Raw genomic sequence first — 18,226 nt, forward strand, 5'->3', positions numbered from 1 at the left:
CATCCAGGCGTGGGAGCCCCCCGCCACCCAAACAGCTGTCCGGGCCTTCTTAGGCCTCACAGGCTACTACCGGCGATTTATCAAAGACTATGGCAGTATTGTGGGCCCCCTCACGGAGCTCACTTCCAAAAAACAGCCCAAGACGGTGCACTGGACACCTCGCTGTCAGACCGCATTTGAAACCCTCAAGGCGGCAATGTGCTCTGCCCCTGTACCACAGGCCCCTGACTACGGCAAGGAATTCGTGGTTCAGACAGATGCCTCGGAGTACGGGGTTGGGGCGGTCCTCTCCCAGATGGCCACGAGGGCCTCGACAGACCTGTGGCCTTCATCAGCCGCCGGCTGCTGCCCCGAGAACAGAGGTGGAGCACCATCGAGCGGGAGGCCTTCGCCGTGGTATGGGCTCTCAAAAAGCTCCGGCCCTACCTTTTCGGCACCCACTTCCGAGTCCAGACTGACCACCGGCCCCTGCGGTGGCTAATGCAGATGCGGGGCGAGAACCCCAAATTGTTGCGATGGTCCATCTCGCTGCAAGGGATGGACTTCACCGTAGAGCACCGGCCCGGCAACGACCACGCCAATGCCGACGGCCTATCCAGATTCTTCCGCCTCGGCGAGGAGAACCCCCAAGGAGATGGGTGACTCTCCCTGCCTTCAGCTGGGGGGGACGCTTGTTGGAGCCGGCCTCGTGGCGTGGTCCTGTTCCCCCTCGCCAAGCCGCACGAGGTCCCCTGCACCTCGGGGCTCCTCCATTTTGGATTGTACGTGACTCTGCGCACCAGCCTACGTGACCCCGCTCAACCCGGCCTCGGCCCCAGCAAGCCCCGACATCAAGGCACCAACAACTGGCCAGGGGGTACCACGTGAACACTTCCCCACTCCCGGCGGAGGGCAGTATCGATGGGACCCCCAACCGTCCTCCCACACCTAGGTGCGATCGCCCCACAGCTCTCCTGGGCCTGGCGCCTCTCCTGCTGAGCATCTGGCCGCTCCCGACCCGGCCTCTCCGCCCCCCCGGGCACAAGGTTCCGGACATCAAAGGGCTCCAGACCTATATCTGGGGCGACCCTGCAACAGGACAGCAGTGGTATCCCGGAGTCAAGAGCCCTGCTGATTGGATCGCGGCTGACCCTACGGAGAAAGACTCATCCTGGAACCACGCTCTGAGCCCTGCTGACTACGTCGCGGCTCCACCGTGCTTAAAGACCTTCACGAACCTTTGGGGCCCTGCTGACGCTGTCGCGACCTGACCTTGTTGAACTTGCCATCAGAGCCCAGCTGACCTCGTCGCGGCTCGACCGAAGCAGACCTACCACCGGAGCCCTGCTGACTGTGTCGCGGCTCGACCCAAGCGGAACTACCACCCGAGCCCTGCAGACACCGTCGCGGCTCTCCACGTCCGAGCTGCTTTGAGACCAGCACCAGCCGCACCGATCCCCGGAGCCACCTTCGGCCTAACGCAAGGTCTGGCGCAGAGCTTCCCCGTACCAGGCTGGTACTAAGACTGTCCCGCTACCCTGTCCCTACAAAGACATTGAGACTCTTTCTGGATCTCTCGATCCCCCTGTAAATATTTCGAATGTGCTCCTAATGATAAAGTACCTAGATAAGCAACTGATACGGAGTCCTGTGTGGTGGTGTTACTGGGCCTAGTACGATCATAGGAGAAAGACCTCTCCTAGGAGGCTTCTCAGCGGCGCTCGGCTATATCTTTGCGGGAGGAAGGTGCCCCGGAGTAGGCCCCCTGACTCCCCGGTGGTCCTCCCTCCAACAGGCACCAACTGCACCGAAGATCTCTGGCCTCCACTCCACGAGTGACGCATGGGCCAGTTTCCAGCGCGACTGCTTGAGGCTCCTTCGCGATCGCTAGCCCGTTGGCTGGTGGGTCCCCACGAAGGCAACTCCTTTTCTGCTTGGGCTTTTCTGGTTGCTCCAGACGTGCCCTGACTTACCCTTGTGGGGTGAGTCCCCCAGACCTTGCTGGTCTGCACCGACGTTTTTCTTCTATTTCCACTTGACTTGCCGTTGCCAAGGCTTGTTGGGTTCATTCTGGTCGCTGACACCGCAACACTTGACAGTCTTTGTGGGACAGCTCGAATCCAGCTCCTGGTTGTCGTCAACGCCTCCTGGACCTCGTGGCTGAAGAGTCAAGACACCCGTCAACTCACCTGAAGCACCCGTCATCTGTGGGCATTGGACTATCGTGCCCCTGGTCACTGGTAAGTGACCCAGACTCTGTCCCCTCTGCTTTCAGGTTCCTTCCATCCTCGATCCAGGCTTGGATCTCTTCGGTCACTTCTCCTCTTCACGGCAGCAGCACTTCTTTGCCAGCTTCCATCGAAAACAACGCCGCGTCCCCACACCAAAAGACACCTATGCACCCGGCTTCCCTGGGTGAGGTAACACGGGTACTCCGGTGATCTCGTGGGTGTTGGCCCTAGACACCTCTAAGTCCAAAAGGGTTTGCTTGTAGTCGTCCTCTAAGTGTCCTTAACTTGTAATTTTCCAACCGTGACTTTCCCCATAGAAGTTAACGGCGATTCGCGCCTGTGTTCTAACACTGCACGCGTCCCCCGTAGGTCCCCTACGTCACTACCTTGGGTGGTTGCTTGGGACCCAAGCACTTCTAAAGGCTCTAGGCCTTGTGTCTAGTTCAGTCGTGGTTCTTATACCACTTTATTGGTATATGGTTTGGTACACACCTAGGGCCCAACCGTGTATTTGTGCTTTTGCTGTTGAATACTGACATGTAACTTAAGTACTTCAAACTCCAGCCTCATAAAGAGACTAGAGGGGTGTGTTTTATCTTAAATACGTATATTTTGAATATATACCTGGTGTGGTTGTCCTTTCATTTGGTCATTCAAGAGATTATAGACTGGTAAAACAAGCTGCTTTATATTCCTTCAAGACTTAGCCTGAAGGCTTCTCTCCATAGCTACCACTAGGATAGCTTTCAATAAAGGTTGTCTTTAACCTATCACCATAAGGGGTTGTTTGGACTGATACAGAGTGCCCACTTTAATTAGTGGACAGCATATATCAGGCTAACTTCTCACAGTGACCCTTAGACCTCTCTGCTTAATCCTGTGGGATTTGTGCTCCACCGCTGAAGGCGGCCCTTGGACTTCTCTGCTTAATCCTGTCGGATTTGCGCTCCACCGCTGAAGGCGACCCTTGGACCTCCCTGCCTAAACCTGTGGGATTCGTCTTCTGTTGCTGAAGGGGACACTTGAATCTATGTGTCAAATGCCTGGCCACCACCACACCAGCTCCACACTGTCAAATGCTTTATTTCCTCGTCTGATTTGTGCAGAGTGGTTATGGTGTCAGTCCTGAGTCGTGAGGAGCAGGAGAATGTCATATGGCGGAATTTACCCAGATTGACTCTCGGCAACCCTAGCGGCTCCTTATTGTCACACCCATCTCACCACAGGTCCAAACGCTCAGACCACATTAGGCTCATTAAATCCATAGCCACCTTCTCAGATTTTACTGACAAAATAAAGTTCATTGTTTCCTGGTTTGTATATTTTCTGAAGTCTTTATAAAGTCTCTGTTAGAGAGAATCCAGCTCTTTGCAAAGAAGTGTTAGGTCCCTGTGGATGATTCCCTAAACTCAACGCCAGCTCTTTGCCCGGAAACTCCAAAACTCAAACTGACAGCCAATGGGAATATTTCCCCAAACTACCTCATGGGAGGTGTATTTCTTAATCTGTGACTCTACGCAGGGTAAAGAGTTTGTTGTTCTTACAAACTGCTAAAATGGTCCTATTGAAGTCTGTTTTGTGCCAAAAAACTGTAAAATATGTATATTAAGTTGTAGGATAAATCACACTTTACATGTAATGCAACCTCTTGCTCTCCCTCTTGAACAGGGTGCCCCAACATCATCTCACGCTCAGGGTGGGGATCCCGCAAGGTGAACTGCCTCACAGCGATGAAGACCCCGGTCCCATATGTTGTCATTCATCACACGGAAGGAGCTGCTTGCAACACCAAAGCCAAGTGTGTGGCACAAGTGAAGGCGGTGCAGAACTTGCACATCAACAAGAACAAATGGTGTGACATCGGCTACAGGTGAGACGTCATAGAAGGTGTCATGGGTGGGCTACACGGGACAAACCTGTCAGGTCGACCAGCACGGCCTTTTGTATATTGTTTTCACTTTGGTTTATGGTTTCGGAGCAGTAGGACCATTGGAACGTTGAGTGCTTTCGCATAAATATTAACAATACAAAACGCCTGTGCAAGACAACAGGCTTGGCTCCAAGACCAAACACGAATGCCTGAAAGAAGAGTGTCTGGTGCAATCCCTTTGGAATAAAGCACCACATTATTCCTAGCGTTAGCCCGAGCATTAAGCCATCCATAGATCATGCAAATTCTGTTTATTTTACACATGAATATACATGTGCACCACAGTACGAGTCTTACACTGAGGAAAGTATGTGGGCACCATTGGCCATCTGCAGGATTGATCTTGCTACAATGTACCTATTGTTTTGGAATATTGCTATCTAAGGACAGAAAATGGGAAAATTGAATGGTGCAATTGTATTAACAAACATACAGGGCCCAAGTCTAACTTTACTCCTGACGTCTAATTTTAGACACGAAGTCTAAGTTTACTCATGGAGTATACGTTTCGGACCTGAAGTCTAAGTTTAGAGCAAAAGTCTAATTTTAGTACTTTTCGGTATTCACAAAGGTAAGTTACTAGTAGTATGTCTACTTCTGGTAAAGGTACTAGTAGTAAAGTAACTACTAGTAAAATAACTAACGTTACTAGCAGTAACTCACCTTTGTGAATACCAAAAAGTAGTAAAGTTAGACTTTTGGTCAAAACTTACACTTCAGGTCTAAACTATGACTTCAGGTGTAAAGTTAAACTTCAGGTCTAAACTATGACTTAAGGTGTAAAGTTAAACTTCAGGTCTAAACCATGACTTTCGGTGTAAAGTTATACTTTAGGTCTAAATTTGAACTTCAGGTGTAAAGTTAAACTTTAGGTCTAAACTTGGACTTTTGGTCTAACTTTACCTTTGTGATTCAGGCCCGCAGTCTGTATTTATCAGGAAACCTGGGCCTTAAATCCTCTGCCTTAGGATCCAAGCAGTAAGAAAACCTAAATGGAGACCTTGAGACAAGGTAACCATCTGAGTACATAACACACTGCACTGTAGAACCCAAGGAATTGATGGGGCCACCCCGACATCCAGCAATTATTAGTAATGTTTAAATCAGGCAAATAAATGGTGATCTCAATAAAAGGGGTAAACATGCCACTAATTCACCCACCCTTACCCTCTGAATGATTAGAAGCAAACAGAGCCACCTTAGTTGTATCCAGTGACGGTAACACCATTTATGAACCAAATGACGAGTGAAGGACGACCATGCATGGAGCACCTCTGTCCAACCGGGGGTACAACTAAACACCAATCATAAAAGGGATGGAAGTCGGTTCTCTTAACATTAACCCGCGGTCTTCGCGCTTTCAGTGGAAGACCTGGACCGGATTCTGTGACTATCATCGAGTATTGACCATCCAATCTGCAGGACAATGATTGACCTGAAAATTGAGATCCGACCCAAAAGCGACCACAACCCCCCAATCCTCTCCCTAAGGGGTTCTGCCTTGATGTCCACACCAAGAGTTGTAGGAGGCTGAGGTGGTAGGAGGTGGAGCCTGGTCTGACCCTACCATTGATAAACCCTGGGAGACCTTGGCAGACATTGCTGCACGTGCACTTCGTCAGTGCAGATGTTCACAATGTGGGGGGCGAGTGGTCAGCCCCCCTTTTATCAAAACTGTTCTTGTACAGAGAGAAACGCTAAATGTAACAGATCACAGGTTTGATGGTGGATCAGCTTGGACAGCTCTAATAGTAGCAGCCAAGGGTGAGCCCTAGGGAGTGCATTAAAGGCAAGAGACACCTCAACAAGACTGTACTGAGGAAGAACAAGGAAAGAGATGTCCAGATCTGCTTCCAGAAGTGAGAATGTGAGATTCACACTTCTTTTGGCGCCTTATTGGAAACATTAACAAAAGAAACATTATCAACCAGAGCTACGTATCACAGAAGACCAGCGGTGTGGACACGTTTCAGTCCAAGTGCGGCCTCTGGGAGAGAATCCTCTCCTGCAGGATCTACAGAGGAGCAAAGGAATCTTGAGCTTCTCTCCTTGAGTAAAGTTATGATTGATATCGATAGACATAAAGGGAGCTGCACCCAGCGCGGCTGAAATACCAGTACATTTCCATAGGTCCTTATGTGACGTCAGATCATCTTCTGAATGACGCTATATTAAGAGGAGACCGGTTCAGGCAAGTTCGCTCAGAGAGAGAGAGTTCCCTTTACAAGCAAGATGATAGAAAAGATCCTATGATGGGACTTGTAGCTAGCATTCGTTTTTAGCAAGTGCTTTCTGTCCACAGCAGAGAAATGGGCTGACAAGGAGAGGATTCTAATTTCATCCCCCTCTAAGGCAGAGTTTTGAGAAAACTAGAACAGTTTTCCAGGCATTCATGTTTGACCTATTCCAGCTGAAATGTTGGTGCTCGGAAATCATCACATGATGTGGCATTCGTTGCCCTGCGGTGCATCCTTGCCAATGTGCCAAGGCACAGCGCATGGATCTCTGCTGCATCTCCGCTGGATCTCTGTTGGATCTCCACTGGATCTATGCTGGATCTCTGCTGGATCTCCACTGGATCTCCATGGGATCTGTGCTGGATCTCTGCTGGTTCCCACTGGATCACTGCTGGATCACTACTGGATCTCTGATGGACCACCAATTGATCGCTGATGGATCTCTACTGGGTCTCCTGCTGGATCCCTGCTGGATCTCCCCAGGATCTCTGCTGGATCTCCACTGGGTCTCTGCTTGATCTCCACTGGATCCCTGCTGGATCTCTTCTGGTTCCTGCTGGATCTCAACTGGATCTCTGCTGGATCCCCTGCACATGCTGTTTAGGGTTCACGTGGGGAACCTCAGCCGGATCACCCCGGGTCTTACAGGTGAACCTACCAGACCCTTTTCTGTTACTAATGGCATCTGCTCGTTATTAACCATGCTATTCTCCCTGTATAAAGACAGGGTAGTAAAGGCTCTTGGAAACCATGCAAACGACGCTCCAAATTTGGGAGGATCCAAGATAAAACACGCATGCTCACTGATGATGCCCTGTTGGTTTGAAGGACACTAGGAGGTTTACAAAGGTTACTGGATACATCCAGCAAGTTCTGTTCCACCAAAGCCCGGACCAGGGGTGAAGCTTGATCAATAAGATTGAGGGGGTCTTTAGATTTCCCACCAATCACCCTGGGATATCTTGTTCAAACAAATTACATGAGAAGCAGGACTTGAGGGGGCTCTAGGGCGGTGGAAAGAGAGATTGTTAGGGGCACTTAAAATATTTTTTTTTTTTAACTAATCAACATTTTTAAGACCTTCAAACGAGGGATGTGTGTGTGTGTGTGTGTGTGTGTGTGTGTGTGTGTGGGTGGGTTTGTGTTACTATCCTTGTGGGGACTTGGGTGTGATAACACACTCACGCTGTGGGGACTTGATTGCACTGTGGGGACCTGAACCCAGGTCCCCACAAGGCAATGTCCTTTAAATTATAAAAAAAATGGCTTCAGGAACATCTGTGCCAATTTTTACAACTTTTTTAAAAATTGTCTTGTGGGGACCTGTGTTTCCTAAAGTGTGTTTATATTTTTGCTCAGCTCTGCCCCTGTAGACAGGAGGCGGTACTGCAGCCTTAAACACACTTTGCATTTAAACACACTTTGTTCACCAGCAACACACGTTAGCAGCACAAAGCACAGATATTTCAAAGGAAAAGCTGCAAAACCCTGTGTTAAAAAATATTTTTCATGCAAAGTAACCTTTCCCCTATTTAATAAAGTAAACTTTATTTACAGAAAACATTGAATTTAGACTATTTGAGATGAAAAATTGTTAGTGGTTTTATAAACATTGCTAAAAGCAGTTTGGGTCAGCTTTGAATCCCAGATTACTTCACTATTGCAGTTTGATCCTTATCTGCAATTAAAGAATGATGGCGCATTAAACCGTGAACCAATGTAAAATGATCCGATATTTTTTTTTGCAAATTTGATTACATATTAATATGCACTTTGGAATACGCTCTTAAGATGATGGCTAGATGAGTGAGTGGCTAGAGTTGCATTGTGCTAATAGGTACATTCTCTAAAGCCCCCGAACCATAGTAATGTTATGCCCACAGCATGGGGACGTTTAATTTTAACAGAAAAAAGCATGTTCTTTGAATATATTTTCTCATAATGTCACTATTGTTCTAATATTGCCATAAGATGTAATTACATTTAAATCCTTTGAATTGCTTAATTTCCAAACTATTCCCAAAGCTTTACAAAGTAAAGCAGCTTAATTCCCAGAGATGGGTGACGAATAGTCCTATAACAAGCATTGGCAAAGCCAACAGGTGTCACCTACAAAGGAGCTACTGGCTTTGTCAGAGTTTTTTGCCATGTTGTACAGCACTGTGCCTGCTCTGCAGCATGGATGAAATTGAAATTCAAATTTTCAAAAAGCACTATGATGCAGCCCGAGCGAACCACATCATGACAGTTATTTTTATGGTTGGTGGGAGGGTGGGGGCCAGTGAGGAGTCATCACTAACAACGGAGGGGGTAGGGAAAAGAAAAATCACTGACGCAGCCACTACTGATCACAGTATGTAAAGCAGTTGTCAGAGACTCCTTGGCCTCATAAAATTATAAAATGCAGATTGATATATATCAAGCTTAGTGAAGTAGGTGAAGAGACACAGGGTCGTACTTCACCATAATTAGTGGCTATTTTTTATAAAGCCAAAACAGGGTAGGTAGACAGGAGACCAAATCCCTATCTTGCTCATGGTGCCCTTGCTACTGCATTGGAACCCACACCCATTACAGTTTGGACTTAGTGCTTCAGCTAAGGTGCAAAGTTCTGCTGTAAAATGGGCCACCTCATGTTGGTGTCCGCTTCAATTTGCCCTTCCGGTGTATTTAAATATAGCTTGCCTTCCCAGACCACACTAGGTTAACTACAACATACTGCAGTAGCATAGGCTGTGCTCAACCACCTGCCTTATGAGTGAGATGGCTTTCAAGCCGGAAGTGTGGAGAGTATGTGGCATTATGCTAGAGCTGCAAACTTGGAACTCAATTCTTGACGTTGGCTTAACATCCTGTGATTCTGGTCAAATCACTTAATCTCCCCATGACTAAAGAAATTGTACGTGACTTAACTGGTGCTCATGTTAAGTGCTTCAAAGTGGAGTGACACAAGCACACCACTAGTGGGAATGAGGCATTTACAGAAGTACGTAAGAAGTGGCTTCTGTTGCTTCACCATGAGAACTTTTGTGTGGTTCAAGTTTATTAATGCTACCATAGGCAAGGATGAGATAGACTACTTCTCAGATCTCGAGATCAGTCATGAGGTAGCTGCAGCCTGTCCCACATCAGTGCTAGTCCTGCTGAGAAGATGAACTGCCCATGTGTTCTTGTTCCTTCCTCTTTCCTTCAATTGGAAAAGTTAATATCTGCCTTGAGAAAAAACTCAGGCAGGGCTTCAGGGCAATGACCCTCGCACATACAAATGACCCATTAACAAGTGAATAGGCCGGTGCACCTAAACCTCCTGAAGTTGGTTCCACTCCCACAGTGGGAGATGGGCCCTGCTGGTAAGATCACACCTTTGAAAGAGAAGCAGCATGGGCTGTGCCTGATGACCTTGAAAGCAACTAGGCAGGGAATAAAGCATCCAAAACAGAGGGCCTCACTGATTACAAACATTTGCTCATGGCATAACATACATCATTAGCAAAATGCCTGGAGCACATAATTGTTGTACACAGCTGAACTCTTTTAGCTACTCAGAGCCCTTATTATGACTATAACCTTATTCTGTATTAAAATGACCCAATCCTGGAGAGCCTCATACTCCACCCAAGAGAATAAGGGCTTTCACCACAGACATAGGGTACATAAAGCATGGACAAGAATATCACACTTAGGGAGCTGAAATTTCTAGCTTAGAAGTGAAATATTTCTTTGGCATAATATATTGTCTATGATCATATTGGTCAGCAGTTGGGAGCAGAGATTGTGGGATTTGCTTAGCTGCAGACTATTAAGAGTGGTTATTAGTTTTGGAGGCCTACCTTTAGCAAGAAATCTATCATACGTATATTGGAATTTGAAGCATTATTGTTGATGTAATTAGACTGTCATTTAAGGAGAGCAGTACTTTTTAAAATGAGGCACTACGCTTAATATTTTGACTAAGCCTAGAAAAGTATTGGTATACATAAAGAAAAACAAATAGCATGGATATGGGTGCAGGCACAAAAAGTAAATGTATGTCTGTTTTGGAATGTAATTGCACTACAGGTTATGGTATGTTATGTTAAAATGTTTCTAAAACGCTCAAATACCCAAGGGTGTCTTGGTGCTAGTTGGGACTATCAGTAAGGTGAGAGCAGGGGAAAGCTAGAGGTTAAAAAGCCAGGTTATGTATAGGCAGACTGTTCCAGAGGGCTTGGGCTTCAGAGGAAAAGCAACTGACTCCCCATTGGAGTCTCTTAAAACTGGGACAAGGGACAGTCAGGGAGTTTTTTTATTGTAGGTCTCTATTAGGTTTATACCAGGAGAATGACTGTTTGAGGTAGCTGGGACCTAGATCATGCAAGGATTTATAGGTAAGGTATAGTGCCTTAAATGTAATGCGGTTATTCACTGAGAACCTTTGAAGTTCCTTAATGAAGGCTGGAACCGGTTGGAATTTGGGAAAATCAAAAATAAGCCTGGCCGCCGCATTCTGCACGCTTTGGAGTTTCTTCACGTATTGTTTTTGGAGCTTAAGAAAAAGTCTGTAACAGTAATCCAGCTTTGTCAGTATTAATAAGGGAATTAATGTTTTACTGGAAGTGGGGGGAACATACAGCAGAATCTTCCTGATGATTCTCAAAGTGGTAAAGCAGGATGATACAACGGAACTAATACGCTTATTACAAAAAGTTTTTGGATTTTTGGACTGGGGTTGGGAGAGTTCCCAACTCCACTGACCAGCATGCTGGGCTCCAAAACTGAGGATTATTACCAAAGAGTAACACCTCAGTTTTCTCCGAGTTTAGTTTGAGGCAATGCTTTCCCATCCAGTCACTAACAGCTCTCATACAATTGTGAAACTGAGAGATAGTGACTTCTGTCTTATTGGAGGCCGACACCACAAATTGAGTATAGTCTGCATAAGATGTGGGGGGAAATCTAAAAGATCCAATCAGGGAGGCCAATTCTGAAACATAAACATTGAAGAGCAGGGGGCTTAGGTAGGATCTCTGCGGGACCCCACACGGAAGAGAGAAGGAGCTGGATGAAAATTTCTCCAACATGACTGAATTACTTCTGTCTATTAGGAATGATTGGAGTAGGGCAAGAGCTTCATCAGCAATGCCCAATTTTTTTGAGGCGGCCAACAAGGGTGACGATTGACCCTATCGAAAGCCGCAGACAGGTCAAGGAGAAGAAGTGCTGCGGAGTCTCCTTTGTCCAAGATAGTTCTTAATTCATCTGTGGTTTTTATTAATGTCGTCTCAGTACTATGTTCGGCCCTGAAGCCGAATTGGGAAGGATCCTACAGGTCCTTCAGCTCATACATAACCTAGCATGGAAATATTTTAAGTTAGTGGCTAAGCTGTAGACATTAAAAATACAGCCATGCTTTACTCACATTTTGACCTTGTTCTCGTGTTGCATTGAGGGGAATTCAATCAACTTTGCCACATAGCATGCTTTTTATGCCAAACGTTGATGTGGGTGCAGCACCAAATTCTCGGCTCTGTGCTGCACCAACCCACTATCAGGTTTGGGAACAGTGCAAAGACAACTGAAATACACACAAAGCCAGATCTCCTTAACAAACGTGTCCTGCCTTTGCATGAAGTTATACCACCAAATGAAACCAGGCACAAACAGTGGGTAAATGGAAAAGCCTATGATATTTCCTTACACATGTGTAATTTCTGCAAAAATATCCACTTGACCCAACTTACCCTTAGCCTCTTGACATTGTGCTGAAGTTTGTACTGGAGGGCTTCATCGCATATAAATCTCACACAAGACCCTACTAGCTTGCCTTAGCACTGTCGTGCAATGATTAGAATCACACAAAACACACATTGGCATTCGATTCTTTGAAAATATGGTGCTGTAATATTTTTACTGTTAATCCAAGGGAGTGCAATGGAATATTACAAATATTTATATAGCACTGCCCCAAGTTTAGTTTATCTAGATCACAGGGTGACAGCACAGCTCCATGTTTCTGAACAAGTGAGTAGCCAGAAAATGAACATACCCCCCCACTTTGAACTAAAGCTCTGATGGCACCAAGTAAGTTAGCCAAACCGGCCCTAGAAGAGTTACTTTCTCTTCCATCCAAGCATCTATTCATTGATTCTTTTACCCTTCCACCAATCTGTTGATATCCACTATTTCACCTTTACATTGTAACACCCATCCATTCTTTCATCTGTCTTTCAGTCTTCTCATTACAGTCATCCATCAAGCCATCCATCGATCCAGTCTGCCATCCATCCATCCACATTGCCATCCATTCACTTTAAAATGCATCCATCGATCCACTCTGTCATCCATCTCTCCATTCTGCCATCCATCCATTCACTATTCCATTTATCCTCTCTACCGTCCACCCATCCACTGTGCTGTTCATCTACCCACTTAGCCATCCATCCAGCCATCCATCATCCATATATTCATCCACCCACCCTGCCAACCATTCAGCCACCCCCTACTCTGTCATTCATTCATTCATTCATTCAACCTTCCATTCATTCACTCATTTCATCCACTCATCGAGCCATCCATCTATCACTTTAATCTGTCATCCTTTCACCTGCCCATACACCTATCCATTCATTCACTCACCCATTCAGCAATCCCTTTACTCTGCTATCCTTTCACCTGTCCATTCACCTATCTATCCATCGCTTTACTCTGCCATCGATCCATGTCTTACCTCTGCCATCAGCAACATGCCTTCTTACGTATTTCTGTGTGGTGCAATTTGTTTACTCACTCAGTACACATTTGTAGTTGTAATTTAAACACACTGAAATGATCAGTCAGTCCTACTGACTCATCAGATACTAGGACTGTATTATCCTGTATTTTAATTGTATTCATATAGTGTTTGCTGCTCCTCACGAGGCACTGAAGAGCCCTTTGGTTGATGGTACACTACTCTGGAACCGAAGGTCAGTGCTAGGTCCAGTGATATTGGTTATTAGTGTACCCCTCTAGGAGCAGAACAAGTCCAAGACCGCAGTCTTGTCAATGGCAGGCCTAGGGATTTGTGTTCATGCTAGATCAGCATGAGGCTGTGGCCCAAATAAAAAAAACAGGATTCTAGACACTGTGCAGGTGGGACCGCGGGGGACATGACTGTACACCATGCATAGGACATTCTCGTCACAATAACATCAAAATACAGAGATTTGGCTGCACAGAGATATCACTAAGGTATATCCATTCAATGTTACACTTTATCCCAGGACTGCTATGACCATTTACTAAAGATACCTATTATTGCCTTTAGACAACAATCACATCTTGTAGAACTCAGTGCCCTGCAAAAGAGGCGAGGAACAATAGTGGAGTCCAGTGTCACTGTTTTCTCTGTTACCCCATTTCTCATTCACCTTGACTAATATTGGCCCACATATTCTTGGGTATGTAGTTACTGGTGGTGGCAGTAAGAGATGGAAAAGAGCATGGCTTCCATAGAATCTTGAGTACGTGCTAAGTTAGTTCTCCCTGAGACAAACACAGAGAGCAGAAAAATTGGTGGATGGATTGGCTGAATCAATCTCAGCCACTTGCAACTATTCTGGGCTACATCCACTCCATGTTATTTTAGCTTGTCTGTGTCATTACAGGCAAGAACCAACCACATGCATGTCAGTCTTGGCCCACTCTATAAGGAGTGTTCTACACCAGGTTCCCAAACTGGTTTCTCTTTGCATGGGAACACCATCAACCTTAATTTGGTTTCAGCTTTGCTGGGCCTTTTTAGTTGGCTGCAGCTTGAGTTTTGCAGCAAAGTGAGTTCAAGATCCATGTCTGTACTTCCCACTTAAGAGGCCTCACTGAGAAAGAGGTCCAGAATGATTACCAGTGGCTGAGAATATTGTAAGTATTCCACCCATTACTTTTGTTTATTCACAGGCAGTGCTTTCAGTTTTACATATTAATTTCTGGAATTGTTTTATTAATCTTCAGCATTCTCAATAATGGGAAACTATTAAACAACACCAGCTTTAAAATTAAACATGTATCTGAGGACACAACTATATTTGAAAGAATCCTCAAATGCTGTCTGCACCTCATCCAGACCTAGATGTTGAGCGCCTTCGTGATGCTTAACCCCATCAAAACAGTATTCCCGCTATTCACCAAGAATATCAAGTAATAACTATTACAAACCTGGCTCAGTGACTTGAATGTGGACAGATTCTAACCTGAACTACCATCCAGTGCCAAGCAACTTGGATGCACTGTGGAAAGCGACCACATCCTCAAGAAGCATGTGGCCAAGAAACCAAGATGGTTTGAAAAAATATGTCTCTACTAAATTGAAACCACTACATTCTGAAAAAAAGCTGTGTCAAAGACTGAGGTATCACAACAGGCCATGCTGCACTTTGGTATGGCAAGCTCATCATCTCCAATGGCATTCAACCCACCCTCAGCAAGGAGTCCTTCAGACTGGAGATGAAGAAATGCAAAACAAAAAGGAAACAGGTTTCCTTTAAGGCAACTAGATTCTAGAACATCACCTTGTCTGTTAGGATTGCCCCAACCCTTCTCCAGTTTAGGAAATAATTGAAGACACACTTGTATAAAGAACACCACATCATGAGACAGTAACATGAAATCAAGCACCTCTCCATTTACACGTCTTTGCCTTGGACCATGTACAGCATCCTGCTACTCTTCAGCTAGGTTGGCACTATATAAACATTACATACATAAATACGTAAATGCATACACACACATTTTTCATGTATCACCTTATATAAAAATGCAACTGTGAAAAATGATTCTTGCAGGAGTCATTAACAAGGGTAGGATAGGGTACACGTCATATTGTAATGAGTCTTTCTGAAATGCTGTGTGGTGTCAGTCGGAAGATTCAGGATTTGTGGCCCTTGGGCAATTTCATCCGCAGGTCCGAAGAGAAAAGACCACTGTATTTCTTAGCTTTAGCAAGGGATACCAAGTGAGGACATCCAGGGATCCAGCAAATAGGAACTATTGTTGATTAGCTTGTGGGTTGGAGGGCTGGGTTGCTATGATAGCCAATAGGAATTTGGTTTGCTTCCTTATGCAGCTGACTGTGATAGGAAGAGGGCTCGTTTTCTTGATTGCCCATCTGGATATAGGGCAGATGGATCACATTACCATGCCATAGAAGGATGTCTAGGGTTCTCTGTGGAAGGGCTTAACATACTGGGATACCCCCAGTGCTGAATTTGTAAAAGAATGAGCGTTGGTGCCTGTCAGACCTGTCAAACTTAGAGTGGTCTACCCCCAGCCTTTTTGCCTGCTTGCCTCTACTTTTAGGTGATTCTTTTTGTTGGCCTTAGGGCTCGGAGCACCTTATCGCTTCTGACTAGTGCTAAAGTGTATGTGCTTCTCCCCTAAAAGATAGTTACATTTGGCATACCCACATTTGGGATTCCTAATTTATCTGTAAGTCCCTACTAGTGTGCATTACCTAGTCAGTAATCCATAGTATTACGTGGTTGTGATTGTACTCTTCATTACAAGCGGCGTATGTGATCAAACATTATTTCAATCCACAGGAATTAAATGTCATAACCCCGATGCATTTCGGGTCCAACCCTTCTTCAGGGGCTAATCCCTAAAAAGAAAATGAAGGTACTAAGTATACCTTGAGCAGAATGCGCACAAACTATTAACTGAAATTCAAATGACTGTGTCATGCTGAAAAACCTCCACCGAAAATAATCAAAATGTACACTCTCCGTGTATGAAGACATCCGGTCTAAAGTGATTGATAAGAACTCGGAAAACGGTGTTAATAATGGAAAAACATTCGGCGGTAGTTGGAGTGAGTAGCAGGTCATGCAAAAAGTACGGAAAACGCTATCTATCTACAGTGGGTGATGCTGTTAATATGGAAAACTAAAACCAAAATGTGCGAAAGATCCGATTAAGATGTAGGAAAAAGTAAATGAAAAACGCTGTGCGTTTAAACTGTAATCTGAATAAAGACGTGTTAACGCAACACCGTACGTGTGAAGTAAACCAGTGTGAAACATGCATATGAGTTAAACGAAGAAACAAGAAATATTGTGATAAAAACGGGTACCTGTAGAAAAAGCTCATAAACGAGCGTGCAACATTCAAATCCTTCACGCTGGAATCGCCGAAGTCAGCGCGCGTCATTCCGGTGTTAATTAGTGTAAAAACCGGAAGTGAACCGCAGTTAGTAATAAACAGTGACGATGGATGCGGCAAGCGTGTGAGAGAAAAGGAAAGACTCGAGTCTTTCGCTCTGCTGTGAGGACAAATGTATGAAAAGAATAATGGGAAAGAAATAAGAAAAGACAAGAATAAGAAAAAATGATAATACAATACTTCCTCTCAATTCAGAATAAAACGTGTATCTAAAAAATGCAATTACTCTGAAACATGATATATTGACCTATGACTAATGAATCTTAAAAATGCGGTGCCAGAAAAAAGAAAACCAATGTAGAGATGAAATATTATGAAACCACAATGAAAAATAATGTAGGTGAAAAAATTATATGCAGTGCAATCAAATGGAAGTATTAAGCATTTTTGAGATTATAACACCACTAGGTGTTTAAAGAGTCTTATAAGTAACAGCTAAATTCAAGGCGTTCGTTGAGACCTTTCGGATGCAACAGTTCAATTTGTGGATCCAATATAGTTCACGCTGTAGCAGAAATTGTTTGTTGTCACTGCCTTCAATCATATATTGCTCTTGTGCTTAGTTAAACGTGTTTTTCTTTTTCTTTCTTTTTTCCCTACATAGGGTAATCCGCAGGGGCACTTGAGTAAATATACTACGTTATTTGTCCCTGATGGGTGTCCCTTGAGTAGGATGCGTAAGAGTTGTGCCTTTTATAATGTTGTTATAACTACCACAGTTGTGACACGGGAGGGTAACCGTGTACACTTGGTCGATTTTATCTGTTTTCATCTGTAAAACCTGTTGTAAGTTCTTGGTGCGTTGATAGGCAAAAATGGGTAATTGATTAAATATGCCTTTAAAATCAGTTTCCAACTGCAGTAGCGGCCAATATTTGCAAATAGTGCTTTTGATTTTTTTACTTCTTGTGGAGTATTTAGATACAAATACCATGCGTTCATCATCCTTTTTTGAACGAGTGTTCGTTTGAGTAACTCCATTCTATTTTTTAATTCTGCTCTTTCCTCTGCTTGTTTAAGGATTGTCTCTGGGTATTGTCTCTGTCTGAATTCCATGATGATTTTGCTTTTGTTCTCTAAATATAGATCCTGGGTAGACGAAATTCGTTTTGCTCTGATTAGTTGTGAATAAGGCAAGTGTTTTTTTAGGCCCATTTGGTGAAATCTTGAAAAATGTAAAAAATTGTTTCTGTCTGTTGGTTTAGAAAACACGGTAGTTGTCAACTCATTGTTTTGTAAAGTAATTTCAACATCCCAAAAATATTTTTTTTTCTTTGTCCAAGATATAAATAAAATGAATACGGTCATCAATGGTGTTGATGGTGCTGATGGCTTTTAATAGATCAATTTCTTGGTTTTTCCAGATTAGGAAAATATTGTCAATGTATCGGTGGTAAGTAACCAGATTGTAATGCCAGATTGGATTTGATAGAATGTAATCCAGCTCAAATCGATGCATAAAAAGATTTGCATACGCAGGCGCTGCGCAATTGTCCATAGATGTTCCTGAGAGTTGGGTATAGAACTGATCTTGCCAAGAGAAATATCTGTTGTATAGCGTAAAATGCATTAGTTCAAGTAGGAAAACTTTCAAATCTTCATTTGTGTCAGCATCAATTAAAAAGGATTCCATGGCTTGTAAACTCAAGTCATGTGGGATTGAGGTGTACAAGGAG

At 44.5% G+C, this 18,226-nt stretch overlaps 1 protein-coding gene across 4 annotated transcripts in view; it reads left to right on the forward strand.

Moving 5' to 3' along the window:
• The window catches only part of LOC146797230 (peptidoglycan recognition protein 1-like), a 166,491-nt gene that overhangs the window by 65,777 nt on the left and 82,488 nt on the right, over positions 1-18,226 (forward strand). For all 4 annotated transcript variants that reach the window (XR_014968451.1, XR_014968452.1, XR_014968453.1 and 1 more), the window contains exon 3: positions 3,879-4,080. Coding sequence is in view for 1 of the 4 variants with exons in the window: in XM_085624191.1 (XP_085480317.1) it covers positions 3,879-4,080 (202 nt within the window). In the remaining 3 variants the exon portion in view is untranslated. The remainder of the gene's footprint in view (positions 1-3,878; positions 4,081-18,226) is intronic.

This window comes from Triturus cristatus, chromosome 9 (assembly GCF_964204655.1).
Source record: "Triturus cristatus chromosome 9, aTriCri1.1, whole genome shotgun sequence".
Classification (NCBI taxonomy): domain Eukaryota; kingdom Metazoa; phylum Chordata; class Amphibia; order Caudata; family Salamandridae; genus Triturus; species Triturus cristatus.